This window comes from Oryctolagus cuniculus, chromosome 21 (assembly GCF_964237555.1).
Source record: "Oryctolagus cuniculus chromosome 21, mOryCun1.1, whole genome shotgun sequence".
Taxonomy (NCBI): domain Eukaryota; kingdom Metazoa; phylum Chordata; class Mammalia; order Lagomorpha; family Leporidae; genus Oryctolagus; species Oryctolagus cuniculus.
Window position 1 is genome coordinate 14,352,300 of NC_091452.1, and position 14,757 is coordinate 14,367,056.

Here is a 14,757-nt window from a genome sequence, read left to right on the forward strand (position 1 = left end):
GCGACTTGAACTGGTGCCCATATGGGATGCTGGCATTGCAGGCCGAGGCTTAGCCTACTATGCCACAATGCCGGCCCCAATAGTCACCTTCTTACACTCCTACTATTATCTTTCACTTGTCACAACCAAACTTTCTAAGTCTCTTTAGGTATATATAAAGATACTAAAATTTTTTAATTATTACTTTTTATTTTTTATTTTTTTTATTTTTTTGACAGGCAGAGTGGACAGTGAGAGAGAGAGACAGAGAGAAAGGTCTTCCTTTTGCTGTTGGTTCACCCTCCAATGGCTGGCGCGGCCGGCACACCACGCTGATCCGATGGCAGGAGCCAGGTGCTTATCCTGGTCTCCCATGGGGTGCAGGGCCCAAGCACTTGGGCCATCCTCCACTGCACTCCCGGGCCACAGCAGAGAGCTGGCCTAGAAGAGGGGCAACCGGGACAGAATCCGGTGCCCCGACCGGGACTAGAACCCGGTGTGCCGGCGCCGCAAGGTGGAGGATTAGCCTGTTGAGCCGCGGCGCCGGCCTAAAGATACTAAATTTTATAATTCTGTGCTCAAGCTAGATAGGTGAATTTATAAAATAAAAGTATAGCCAGATGTTAGATTTATGAAGTTTGACATAAAATATAGGGGCTGGTGCTGGTGGCACAGTGAGTTAAGCTGCCGTCTGCAGGGCCGGCATCCCATAGGGGCGCTGGTTCAAGTCTCAGTGACTCCACTTCTGATCCATCACCCTGCTAATGCATGTGCGAAAGAAGTGGAAGATGGACCAAGTGCTTGGGCCCCTGCACCCACATGGGAGACCCAGAAGAAGCTCCCGGCTCTTGGTTTTGGCTTGGTCCAGCCCCGGCCATTGTGCCATCTCAGGAGTGAGCCAGCAAATATAAGATCTCTTTCTCTGTCTCTGTCTCTCTCCCTAATTCTGACTTCCAGATAAGTAAATCTTTTATTTACTTTAAGAAAAGATTGACTGGGGCTAGCACTGTGGCATACTAGGCTAGGCCTCCACCTGCGGTGCTGGGATCCTTTATGGACAGCGGTTCATGTCCCGGCTGCCCCTCTTCCAATCCAGCTCTCTGCTACGGCCTGGGAAAGCAGTAGAAGATGGCTCAAGTCCTTGGGCCCCTGCATCCATATGGGAAGCCCAGAAGAAGCTCCTGGCTCCTGGCTTCAGATCGGCCTAACTTTGGCTGTTGCGGCCATTTGGGGAGTGAACTTTTCTTTGTCTCTCCCTCTCTGTCTGCAACTCTCTCAAATAAATAAAATATTTCAAAATAATATAAAAAAGCTTATGGCTGGCGCCGTGGCTCAACAGGCTAATCCTCCGCCTTGCGGCGCCGGCACACCGGGTTCTAGTCCCGGTCGGGGTGCCAGTTTCTGTCCCGGTTGCCCCTCTTCCAGGCCAGCTCTCTGCTGTGGCCCGGGAGTGCAGTGGAGGATGGCCCAAGTGCTTGGGCCCTGCACCCCATGGGAGACCAGGAGAAGCACCTGGCTCCTGCCTTCGGATCAGCACGGTGCGCCGGCCGCGGCGGCCATTGGAGGGTGAACCAATGGCAAAGGAAGACTTTTCTCTCTGTCTCTCTCTCACTGTCCACTCTGCCTGTCAAAAAAAAAATAATAATAATATAAAAAGGCTTAAAAATATATATAAAATTTGGCCGGCGCCGCGGCTCACTAGGCTAATCCTCCGCCTTGCGGCGCTGGCACACCAGGTTCTAGTCCCGGTCGGGGTGCCAGATTCTGTCCTGGTTGCCCCTCTTCCAGGCCAGCTCTCTGCTGTGGCCAGGGAGTGCAGTGGAGGGTGGCCCAAGTACTTGGGCCCTGCACCCCATGGGAGACCAGGATAAGTAGCTGGCTCCTGCCATTGGATCAGTGTGGTGCACTGGCCACAGCGTGCTGGCCGCGGTGGCCATTGGAGGGTGAACCAACGGCAAAGGAAAACCTTTCTCTCTGTCTCTCTCTCTCACTTTCCACTCTGCCTGTCAAAAATAAAAATAAAAAAATAAAATATATATATAAAATTTACTTGCTAAAAAATAAAAAATATAAAAATGTAACAGTCATATATTTCTGTAAGTTTTTTTTTTTAAAGTTTATATATTTGAGAGCAGGGAGAGAGAGAGAGAGAGCGTGCGTGCGAGCATCCCATCTTCTGGCTTATTCCCCAAATTCCAGGTTGAGGCTGGGCTGGAGCTGAAGTCAGGAACTGGGAAAGCAATCCGGATCTCCTGCATGGGTGGCAGGAGCTTGAACTGGGCACTATTATGTGGAGCGTGGGCATTCCAACTGCTTGGTCAGCCACCTGCTCCCTATGCCAAGAAGTCTGAAGTTTACACTATGTGCCTAAGAATACACTAGTTGGGTAATTTTAAAAATAGCTCATAATTTTATCATGCTTTATGATTTACAAAATAACTCCACCTATAATTTACCTCTTTAACTTTTATAAGTCCTGGGATTTGAACCAAGGTTGGGTGGTTCTAGCTACCTGAGGAAATTGACATCATGAAGGCAGAAAGAGAGCGATTACTCTCTGCTCGAAGCCGTGGAGGGAATCATGCCTAGCACCGTCAGAGCACGCGGTGAACCCCAAGCTGAGAAGTCCACAATGTGGGAGGTGGGGGGCGTTTGGCGTAGGGGTTAAGGCAGCAACTGGGACCCATGTCAGAGTGCTCGGGTTTGAGTCTCAGCTCTGCTTCCCATTCCGGCATCCTGATAATGCACACCTTGGGAGGAAGCAGGTGATAGCTCGAGCAGGTGGGTCTCTGCTACCCCTGGGTAAGATCTGGATTGAATTCCTGGATCCTGGCTCTGGCCTGGCCCATCTCCTGGCCACTGTGGGTATTTGGGGAGTGCACCAGTAGATGGGAGCGCCCTGTCTGCTTTTTCAAATAAGTAGGTAAATAAATAATAATATGAAATTAGAGAAAATTATAGAGATGTAGTGACTAATTTATACAATGGTAATCTCGGGGCTGGTGCTGTGGCATAGAAAGTTAAGTCTCGCTTACTGTGCCGGCATCTCATATAGGTGCTGGTTCAAGTCCCAGCTGCTCCACTTCCGACCCAGCTCCCTGCTAATGTGCCTGGGAAAGCAGAGGAAGATGGCCCAAGTACGTGGGCCTCTGCTACCCACGTGAGAGACCTGGAAGAAGCTCCTGGCTCCAGGTTTCAGTTTGGCCCAGCTCTGGCCATTGAGGCCATTTGGGGAGTGAACCAGTGGATGGAAGATCAATCTCTCTCTCTCTCTCTCTCTCTCTCTCTCCTTCTCTCTGTATTTCTGACATTCAATAAATAAAATAATTCTTTTTTAAAAATATGGTAGTCTCAAAACCATGATCTACTAAAAGTGGGCAGTACCAGCAGGCTGTGTGGAGAAAAACCTCATTGTGTCCCTTACCACATAACTGATCATGAGCAAATTACCACACATAATCTTGTAGTTGCTTGGTTTCTTCATATGTAAAGAGGAACTCCTACACACTGACTACCCTTGAACCCCAAACCTGAAATCTGTGCTCAAAAACTCCAGATTTGGGATTTTTGGATTAGGGAGGCTCAACCAGTAAAGTCTATGCAAATATTCCCCAATCCAAACATGTTGGAAAGGGATATTTGACCTGTTCTGCATTCCTTAGGGATGGAGGACTGGAGCACACATGTGGAAGTGCCCCGCAAGGTGTCTGCCTTGGAGGAGATGCTGAACACACACTGTGTGGCTGCCTTTTCCTGCCAGGCTCTGAGGAGGATGTCTCCTCTCTACGTTTAGCATTTTGGTGATGGGGACATAGATCGGAATATGTGGATTCAAGAGAAAGGGCAAATTTAACAATAAAACTATGCCTGTATTTAGGTTGTGAATTATAAGATTAAGTATGAATAATTTCTGAGCTGGGATTATTACTCATTTCATATAACTGGAATATATAAAAAATAAATAAAAATAAGGAGTCATTAAAGAGGAGGACTAAAACTCTTCAGAAAGCTGCTACAGCTGTTTAATGCTACCTTATTTAATTCCAGCAAAATCTGGCCCTGAAACAAATCACCTCGTCCCAAGTACTGAGGATGCCCACAATGGACAAACACTTCAAGGCTAATAAGCAGCTCACTGAACATTCAGCAAGAGCATGGTGGCTGATGATGTTTCCTTCTTAAGAGATCACAGCCAATTTACAAGGTTAATTATTTGTGAGATTCAAAATGATCCACATATGACTTAAAGTGGCCACATATATACTAAGAACAGATGAAATTTATAGCAAGTTCTTAAAAAGAATACAATGAGTCACAATTTGGCATTAGAAATTTGATATGTTACTCTTTGGAACACCTAAAAGGAAGTGCTAAGGTTTTACTAAAAATAATGATTGACCACGGGCACCTCTGCCTTATAACAGGAACTGTAAGAACTCAGAAATGCATAGTTAAAAATACAAATTCTCGGGCTGGCACTGTGGCATAGTGGGCTAAAGCCTCCACCTGTGGCGCCAGAATCCTATTCAGGCACTGGTTCAAATCTGAGTTGCTTCACTTCTGAACGAGCTCTCTGCTAATGGACTAGGAAAGCAGTGGAAGATGACGCAAGTGCTTGGGCCCTGCAGCCCCATGGGAGACCCAGAAGAAGCTCCTGGCTCCTGGCTTCAGATCGGCCCAGCTCTGGCCATTGCAGCCATCTAGGGAGTGAATCAGTGGATGGAAGACCTTTCTCTCTGTCTCTCCCTCTCTTTGTAACTCCGCCTCTCAAATAAATAAATAAAATCTTTCAAAAAATACAAATTAGCATGTGACAGCAGAGTTGGAAGCTATGTCATCCATTCAACATGTTATTGGGACTTTGGACATGGAGGTTGAGCATGTCAACTGGACAGCACAAATGAAAAATGGTATCAGCAATGACCTTAGTGAGTTAAGACGCCAAGAGCAAGCAAAGAGATAGAGTATTTTGGTCAGCCTCCTCCCGCACTCTGTCAGGAAGAGAACACATGGTCAAGCATTCAGGAACAGAACAACTGGGCTCACGAGACACGAAACAGCAGCACTCACTTCTGAGGCACTAATCTTTTTATTCTCACGTAGGAAACACATCCAAGTTTCCAACTTGACAATCAGCTGAATGACTAGGTTGCATTTTAAAACTCTAAATGGAGACTCTCTTTTTGTAAGTTTTTCAAACTGAATCTGGAAAAGCCAAGTCAAAAAAAAATCTACATTTATATACACAGAATAATCATTTTCTCTGACAAGCCTGCCTGGGGGCTCCAAATTAAGAGTTTCTTTGTAGTCCACTTTCTTAGGTATGTTCTTTCGTCCATTCACCTGGGTAGCAGGTCCACTGCATTCCAGTGGGAATGCCCTCACAAGGCCAATGCTGACTTACCTGATGATAGACATGGCCTTGGTGCCCCTGCCAGTCACATCTCCTACGGAAACTGCCAGCAACCCAGAGAGAGACAGAGTTACAGACAGAGAGGGAGAGACAGAGAGAAAGGTCTTCCATCCATTGATTTACCCCCAAAAATGGGCCAATCTGAAGCCAGGAGCTTCTTCTGGGTCTCCCATGTAGGTGCAGAGACTCAAGCACTTGGACAATCTTCTACTGCCTTCCCAGGCTATTAGCAGGGAGCTGGATCAGAAGAGGAACATCCAGGACTAGAACCAGTGCCCATACGGGATGCTGGCACTAAAGGAGGAGGCCTAACCTACAATGCCATAGTGCTGGCCCTGACATTGTAAAATTTTATGAAGAAATGACATCTGGTGTAGCAACAGCTGAGAACACTCTGTGGGTCACTTATACAATTAAACTATTAGGTTCTTCATTCATCAGCAATAAAAACTCAAAAAAAGCATATCTCAGCAGTCCAAGAAGTGAGATCAGTAATTCTGAAGAAAATATCTCCAGATAACAAATTAGTTCAGTATAAACTTTCTTAAAGAAGGAGAAAAAGATAAACATTTTAAAATGCCATGGAATGCCCTTCCTTTTCCTAATTCTTCAAAGTAAGGTCAATAAACTCTGTCCTTAGAAAATTATTTTAAAAATTACAAAAATTTTTAAAAATCCTAAAGTTTCTTCTGGTACCAAGGCCGCAGCCCTTCCCTTTCCTTTGTTAAAAATGCATTTTGGGGGCTGGCATTGTAGTATAGCAAGTTAAGCTGCTGTCTGCAGTGCTGGCATCCCATATGGGCACCGGTTTGAATCCCGGCTGTCCCATTTCCAATGCAGCTTCCTGCTGATGGACCTGGGAAAGCAGCAGCAGATGGCCTAAGTGTTTTGTCCCTTACACCCACATGGGAGACCCAGATGAAGCTCCTGGCTTTGGCCTGGCCCAGCCCCAGCCATTGTAGTTATTTGAGGTGTGAACCAGCAGATGGAAGATCTCTGTCTCCCTCTTTCTTTCTGTAATTGTGATTTTCAAATAAATAAATCTTTTTTTTTTTTTTTAAAAAGCAGCAGTGCATAATAACAGAAATCTTGGTTTTAAGGCGCCAAGACAGTTTTAAAAATCCAGCAGTAAAAGCCTGTAGGCCATGGGTTTCATACACTTGTCAATAACTTCATTCCAAAGTACAACATAGAATGTAACACTAAGGGCAAACCCTACCAAGAGAGGCCTCTTTTAGGTTTAGGTTGATGAGGTAGGCTCATAAAGCATATTCTAGGTACAGTAACATTTTTGTCACTTTGAAAGTCAATTTAAACTATACAATCATCATTTATTCATCTAGTAATTTAAAAACTAATTTATAAATTCTTCCTCATTTTGTTCATCATATTTGGACCTCTCTGGTGCTTCTAGCATTTCTACTGGAAGACTAGGGGCCGGCACTGTGGCACAGCGGGTTAAGCTGCCTGTGGCACGCCGGCATCCCATACTGGAGTCCCAGTTCGAGTCCTGGCTGCTCAGCTTCTGATCCACCTCCCTACTAATGCATCTGGGAAAGCAGCAGCAGATGGCCAAGGTACCTGGACCCCTGCAACCCTCATAGGAGATCAGGAAGGAGGTTCCAGGTTCCTGCAGGTTCCTGGCTTTGCCCTGCACCAGCCTGGCTGTCCAACCATCTGGGGAGTGAACCCACAGGTGGAAGATCTCTTTCTTTCTGTCATTGTCTCTTTCAAATAAATAAAATAAAACTTAAAAAAAAAAAAAAAGATTGCAAAGAAAGACTAAAACCGGCCGGCGCCGCGGCTCACTAGGCTAATCCTCCACCTAGCGGCGCTGGCACACTGGGTTCTAGTCCCGGTCGGGGCGCAGGATTCTGTCCCGGTTGCCCCTCTTCCAGGCCAGCTATCTGCTGTGGCCCAGGAGTGCAGAGGAGGATGGCCCAAGTCCTTGGGCCCTGCACCCCATGGGAGACCAGGATAAGTACCTGGCTCCTGCCTTCAGATCAGCGTGGTGTGCTGGCCGCAGCGCGCCAGCCGTGGCGGCCATTGGAGGGTGAACCAATGGCAAAAAGGAAGACCTTTCTCTCTCTCTCTCTCTCTCACTATCCACTCTGCCTGTCCAAAAAAAAAAAAAAAAAAAAAAAAGAAAGAAAGACTAAAACCAAAATCAATCAGTAATAGTATTGCTACCAACTATGAGAAGAGAGGTGAGGTTTCAGTGATGACTTGACTGTCATTACACTGGATCTTCAATTTCCCATGATCTTGTCCTTACTTGTAAGTCACTTATGCCACTCTAGTCCTGATCTCAGCTGGGACCCATAAAAAAATAGGAATCACGATATTTTTTTAAATGAAATATTTTTAATGACACCTCAGTGTCCTGATTCATATACTCCTACTGGAACCAGGCTTTAAAATAATATCATGGATGGTAGAATTGTAATATTTGATATTGTACATTAGAATATCCAGACCAATGGTCAGACTGTCCAAAGTGAGGCACAGGCCCGTCCAATGCCATACCACTTTTTCCCTCCATTGATTTTTTTTTCCTACCTAAAAAACCACTAGACACAAATGCTATCTGACCTCTGATAAACTTCAATCAATCCCACCATGACTCCCAAAGTCTTAGCTCTAGAAAGGGTGTGCCACAAAAACAACTTACTTTATGGCTAAAGCAACAGCCTATCAGCTAGTCTTTTTTTTTTTTTTTTTTTTTTTAAACTTACTACAAGGGCCCAGGCCTTTTAGCAGCTCGCAAGTCCATGCAAGCGCTTGATCGCAGCAGTCCTGTGGATAGGCACTGTGAAGCCTGTGGGGTTCAGGGGGGCTCCTGAGGACTTGCCCACAGCCCTGTAGGGGCTTCATGGGGAAGCAGCCTTTATCACACACAGAGAGGAAGACTGTGATGGCTGATGTGCACACAGAGTGGCCTGGGTGACTTCACAGATGCGAGCGCAAGCTTAAGTGGGCATGGCTATAGTGACTTCCTACTGGGAGACTGGAGAGGTCAGAACCGTGCGAGGTGGGAAGGAGGGTGTGGCTAGTGAGGAGAGCAGAGAACCCGTCCGGGAGAGGGGACCTCCACATGGCATAATGTCTGCTTCCCAGGCAGAAATTGCTCATGGTGCTCTGAGGCTCAGTGGGGCTTCCTCGTTCCTGCTCGTGTTTCAACACGAACAGGTCTGGATAAAGGTACAAGTCTCACAAGACTCTGTGGCAAGTACTACCAACAGTTCTCTAAAATACCATATTTCTTCTTTTGTCAGATATCATGGCACAAAGATAATTATTTGACACTCTCATGAATGCATTATTTAGCCTCAAAAGCATATTTTTTAGGTGCCTAACAATCATTAGCAAATATATAGTGGACATTTTAAGATCTCCATTACACAGCACAGCATTCCTTTAAAATGAAAAATTGCCCATCAAAGAGATTACAAGAAACTTCTATATAAAGGAACTCAAAAGTGGGGTTATTTATAAGCAATCTAAATTAAATTGCTTGTTTTTAGAGAGACGCAGGCATAGCAAGATATAGGTGCTTTAACTTCCATTTTCCTTATATTTGGGTGTTTAAAGATTATAACCCATTATGAATTCCAAAGGTAACTGAAGCCTTTAAAACACTTGAGAAATAAAGTAGAAATCAGGTTTAAAAAATAGGACAAGAAAAATGATCCTTTCTGGGTCGGCCTTGGATGATGTCATCATGGGTTCTGAATGTAACAGCCAGGCAGTGTACACTATAACTCCCACTGCCCATGCGACCTCTAACATCAATTTTGGCAAAACAACTAATATTCCGATCATTTTGGGATGGAGGAGTGAGATTTGGAAGCGCAAGATTAAAAAGAGTTGAGAGTGCCAGAGATGAAATGGTGTGAGTGTGTGTGGTGTGTGTGAGTGTGTGTGTGTGTGTGTGTGGAGCGCGCACGCGCACGCGTGTGGGGCCAAGGGGAGGAGGCATGAAAACTAACTCTTCCAGCACACACCCCTTTTGCTACTACAAGGGCATCCAGCAATCACATTTGCAATAGTAAAAATGCTGAATCCTACAGCCTCTTCGCTTCCACAGTCACCCCGATCCTCTCTTACAAAGCCCTTCTTGCTCTCTTGGTGCCAGGAGATTCTTCAGGGGTTAAATGGGGAAGTGCAGCCACTACCATTGTTGCAATAAATAAATGAATGAACCAGAACGAACCAGCAATCCATCCCTGGGAAGCAAGTACCTTATTTTCTAAAATTATATACATTAGGCAGCCATATATTTTTAAAAATTGGGTTTCATCTTTTGATGTGTGTGTATACATTACAGACATACATGCATTTATACAAAAAGGAGCATAGTACCCTGCATACACCTACATCATCAATACCTTAAAAAAATTTTTAGCATTATTTATTTCAGCCAAAAGAGAAATAGCTTAAAAAAAATTGGATAGACTAGCAACTTCATCTCAAAGGTCTTATATTTTGCACATACAGCATATACAAATACACACAAACACATACACACACAGACACACACACACACAAAGGTTTTTTTTTTTCCATGCCATAGACAATGCTAAAATATCTGAGATCAGGTTGCTATGCCAACAGATTTTTTTTTTTTCTAAAATGAATCAAATTATTAGGAGAGAGAAAACATTCTTGACTCTTCCTCCCATCCATGAAGCCGAGAGAGGCTCAGGGAGGGCGAGAGGCTGCCAGATGGGGAGGAGGGGAAGGAAGGGAAGGTGGGTAGAGGGGTGTTTGCTTACCAAAGATGCTGATTTGATCGTGGCAAAGCGCTCTCTGTTCCGGTAGTGGAGGGCCTGGCTCTGAACTGACTGGGTAGGCCGCGGCTCAGGCCTGGGATCGCCGTGGCCCGCCTCATCCCTTATGAATACATGATCCTGCAGAAATGGATAAAAACAAGGAGAAAGTCCAGCTGTGCTCTTTCCTCGCCGGCTGCCTCTCTCTCACCCCTCTTTCTGCACAAGCACTGCTGTTTGAAATGCATAGTTTAGCTCTCTGCTAGTCCCCGCAGCTCCCACGGTACAAAATGAATAAGCAACACATTGCAGCCTTCAGTTAGGAATGTCAGCTGATCGCTAGTGGGATGCCTTCTGAATCCCTGGCAGGCTTTTTCTTTACCTCCAGAATCACATATATGCAAAAGAAAAAAAGAATAGAAAAAACAATGCAATGTACAGACTCCTTAGAACAGTTTGCTTAAAACGCTGTAACCAAATAATTCCTTTAAAAATGTCATGTCCATGTCTAGCAGGGAGGATGCTGGTGGCTTTTAACATAAAAGCGAGCCTCCGCCTCATTCCCTTGAAAGATCTGCTTTCTCAGTTTAATTTTATTTGAGATCTGTTCGGTGGCATCATCGTTCTGCTTAGAATCAGTGGAGGCTTGTGCTGAACTGCCTCTCTGGCTCGTGCTGGGAAGCTTCGGCAGTCACTGAGGGATCCTGCTTTCCAGTCATGATCGTACACAGTTCTAGCACCTTCTCTCTACAGCTTCTGAAAGGATTTTTTTTTAGATTTAAAGAGACAGGCGTACAATTTTTACCAAATGCTAGTTTCACAAATTCTTCCTCAACTCAGCATCGGTATGGTCACCGGAGTGAGTGAAGCTGGAATTTAATGTCCTTGTCTGATTTAATCAAGCCTCTGTTTCTTGATGGGCGAAGATGATTAATTGTATTCTAATGCCCAGTGAAAAATAGCTGTCCCTGGAAGGGTAATAATGGATGTGTCTTAAATGCAGCTGAAATGACTTTTAAAGGGGAAAATGCTTTCAAAGGACAATGCTCCTCTCTGTAAAAGATGAAGTGGTCAGTCAGGAAGTAGCTCTACCCCTTCAGAAATAAAGATACTAGAATCATTTGTAGCTCAAAAACATGTACAACCGTGGGGGATTTTAAAATAATACATGCACAGGATGGGGAAGGGGAACTGCATCCCTTATTTTTCTTGGGGCTTAGGAGAAACCACTTGTGAGAAATCAGTTTTAATTTTGTCCATAACTATTTGAAATATTTATAATTGTTTTCTTTACCAGAAAACAAGAATTAAGAGAGTTTAGAAAATAGCAAATTTTATTATTGTTTAAAATTTTGAAAAGTCAAAGAACATATATTCCTTGAGAAAAATTAAATTTCACATCTAGATTTTCATGTAAAAGCCAATATCCAAAATATAATTTATCATTGGACCAATTTTCTTTCTCCTTTTATAAATTTTAAATGTTTTGACATGTTGAGAAGCTAGTTATCATTACACCTATGCTTAGAAATTACTTTTCAATTTATGTATTATAATTTAAATAATGAAGAGACCTTTAATGAATCTGCCATCGAGGCATATATATAATATAATAATATATAATACATAATATATATATAATACAAGGAATGATCTACAATTGTATTGTCACGTAAGATGGCCACTAGCCACATGTGGCTATTTTAATTAAGATTAAAAAAAAGAAAATAAAATGGAAAACTCAATTCCCAAGTCATGCCAGCTATGTTTTAAGTACTCAGTAGCCATAATGGTTACCATATTGGATGGCAGAGACACAGAACATTTTCATCATGAAAGAAAGTTCTGCTAAACCTGGCTATAGGTTAAAAATGCATCTCTTAATGCATGTTTTTGAAACTTTAACAAGCAAATATTTAAAGGGACAGATAAAATAATTCTATGTTATCTCCTGGGAAATAAGAAGTCTTATTTTATCAGAGTAAATGAAATAAGGTCCATGACTGAGATTCATGCACTAGGTTTAAGGCTTTAAGGAAGAATGTGCTGGGACCTGCCACCATTACTTCCTGCAGACTTAGTAATGTATTTATATATGAAATTATGCTTATTTCATATCGCAGTTCCAGCAGAGCAAAGCAGCTTTAACATGCCGGCAGTCAGAAGAAATACACTTGCTAGAGGCCTGTCATTTTTGTAAGAGGCCTTACTAAGTCCTAGTTTTGGTTAGGAATAGTTGGTTAACTTATTCAGTCTATGGAATGAAAGGAAGACCTCTAATATGTGGTAACAGCTAAGTTTTAAGTTGCAATAAGTTGATTTACAAAGATAAGCAGTGAAAATAGAATCCACATTGTCCATAGAATAAAACAAAACTTATTCATGCACAAATGTGCACAAATGTATTATTTTGTTTCATTGCTGATAAAAATTAGCACTTTGGGCTTAAGACCCTGCTTATCAAATTGAAAGCCATTCTGTATTTTTTTTTCAACTGAAAAATGTTCACTTTTATTCTAAGTAGTAGTACACTTGTCCCTAAGTATCCACAAGGAATTAGTTCCAGGACTCTCGGTAGTTAACAAAATATGTGGATATTTAAATATCTTCTATAAAATGGTATATAAATATGTTATATATAATGCACACACATTCTTCCACACATTTTTAAGGCATCTCTAACTTATTTGTAATACCCCATCATTTAGAGTAAATGCTATGTAAATACTTGTCATTATTTAGGGAATAATGACAAAACAAATAGTTTGTACATATTCAGTACACAGGCAATTTTAAAAAAATTCTAACATTTGTAATTGACCCATGAACAGTGTACAGATTTGTGAGGTACCATGTAATGCTTCGATATATGCATTCATTGTATAATATTCAAATTCGGAGAAGCATAACTATTTCCTCAAACATTTGTTATTTCTTTGTGCTGAAAACATTTCCAAATCCTTTCCTATTGATTTTTTGAAATACATAATACCTTATCATAAAGAAGTCACACTATATTTCTAAGTTTACAGAAGTTAAACATGTGAGAATACACTGGGAAAGTTAAAACTCGAAATTGCATTGAGTTTAGTTGGCAGACAGGTGATTAAAAAGCCCACTAAAGGTGATTTTTAAAATAATGATATTTTAGAAGTTCAAAGAATATTTACAAAATGTTTATCTACTTTATTTTTTCTTGAGAATTAAAATATGTAACTTATTTGGTTATTTTCAATTTTGCTTATTTATGTAAAGGCCACAAATTTCATGTATTTCATATATATACAGATATAAGAATATAATGATACAACCCCACCCTCCCTCCTCCTTACTTTCTTATTTTTCTTTTAATTTTTGCAATGACATATTTTCAATTTCCAATCACAAGCTTAATACTCCAGTAAGTAAAGAATTCAACAAGTAGTAAGTAGAAAAACTACCGTTCCTCAGAGGTACAGACAAGTACTGTAAACAGTTAATCTACCTTAAGTATAATAAACGATGCCATCAGCACAATTCTTTGCTTCCTTCTATTTTTTTTCCTTTTATAAAAGAATTCTTATTTTCTCCAGGGGAGCTTCCTAACAGAGATCACCATAACTAAAAGTCTTCAAATATGATGCAAGAAGAAACCATAAAATTGGGCAAAACTGTAGTCTAACAGTAGATACTCATTCCAACTGCACTGGGACATGAGTTTTTAAATATTTAGCTCCACTGCATAAAACAGGTTCAAAACACCAAAGACAATTTAAGGAAGCCATTTAAAATTCAAGGGCTGCTCTATTTCTCAAATACATAAAATAAATAAATACTAATTTTAAAGAGGGAAGGGGCAGGGATTGGGTCTAGTGGTTAAAATACCACTTGGGATACTCACATCCCTTATCAGAGTGCCTGGGTTTGAGTTTCCTATTTTAGCTTCCTGCTAGTGCACACTCTGAGAAGCAGTGGGTGATTGCCCAAGTAGTTCAGCCCCTACCACCCACATGGGAGACCTGGGTTGAGTTCCCAGCTTCTGCTTCAGCCTGGTCCAGCCCTGGTGGCTACAGGCATTTGGGGAGTGAATCAGCACTCTCTCTCTTTCTCTGCATTCTCCTCCCTCCCACCCTGCCTCTCAAATAGATAAAATGCATTTAAATAATTGAAAATGAAGAGAATGTACCTTGAGAAATGAGCCCAAACAAACCGAAGTATTGGCTTTACCAGATATGTCTGTTGGTTTTATCCGTTGCCTCTTAAAGTAGCAGTTCCTTTGACAATGACCTCAATACCTGGTTCCCAGAATTTCTGAACTGCACACAACTTAAAATTTCTTTTGTTTTAAATTTTCATTCTATTCGAAAAGCAGAGAGACAGATACAGAAAGATATTCCATGTGTCCCCGATGCCTGTAACAGCGGGGCTGGGTCCGGCTGAAGCCAGCCTGAGTCTGGGTCTCCCACGTGGGTGGCAGAGACCCAAGTGCTTTAGTCACCACGTGCTGCCTCCCAAGGTGTGCATTAGCAGGAAGTTGGATCAGAAGTAGAGGGGCTAGGATTTGAACCAGGCAGTCAGATGTGGGATGTGGGGTCCCACGCGGTGACTTATTCGCTG

The 14,757-nt window shown here is 42.5% G+C and overlaps 1 protein-coding gene across 5 annotated transcripts in view; it reads right to left on the reverse strand.

The window, feature by feature from the left end:
* Positions 1–14,757, reverse strand: part of TAOK3 (TAO kinase 3) — a 200,308-nt gene that overhangs the window by 33,770 nt on the left and 151,781 nt on the right. For all 5 annotated transcript variants that reach the window (XM_051826866.2, XM_070065981.1, XM_051826867.2 and 2 more), the window contains one exon: positions 10,168–10,302. In XM_051826866.2, coding sequence (XP_051682826.1) covers positions 10,168–10,302 — 135 coding nt within the window. The remainder of the gene's footprint in view (positions 1–10,167; positions 10,303–14,757) is intronic.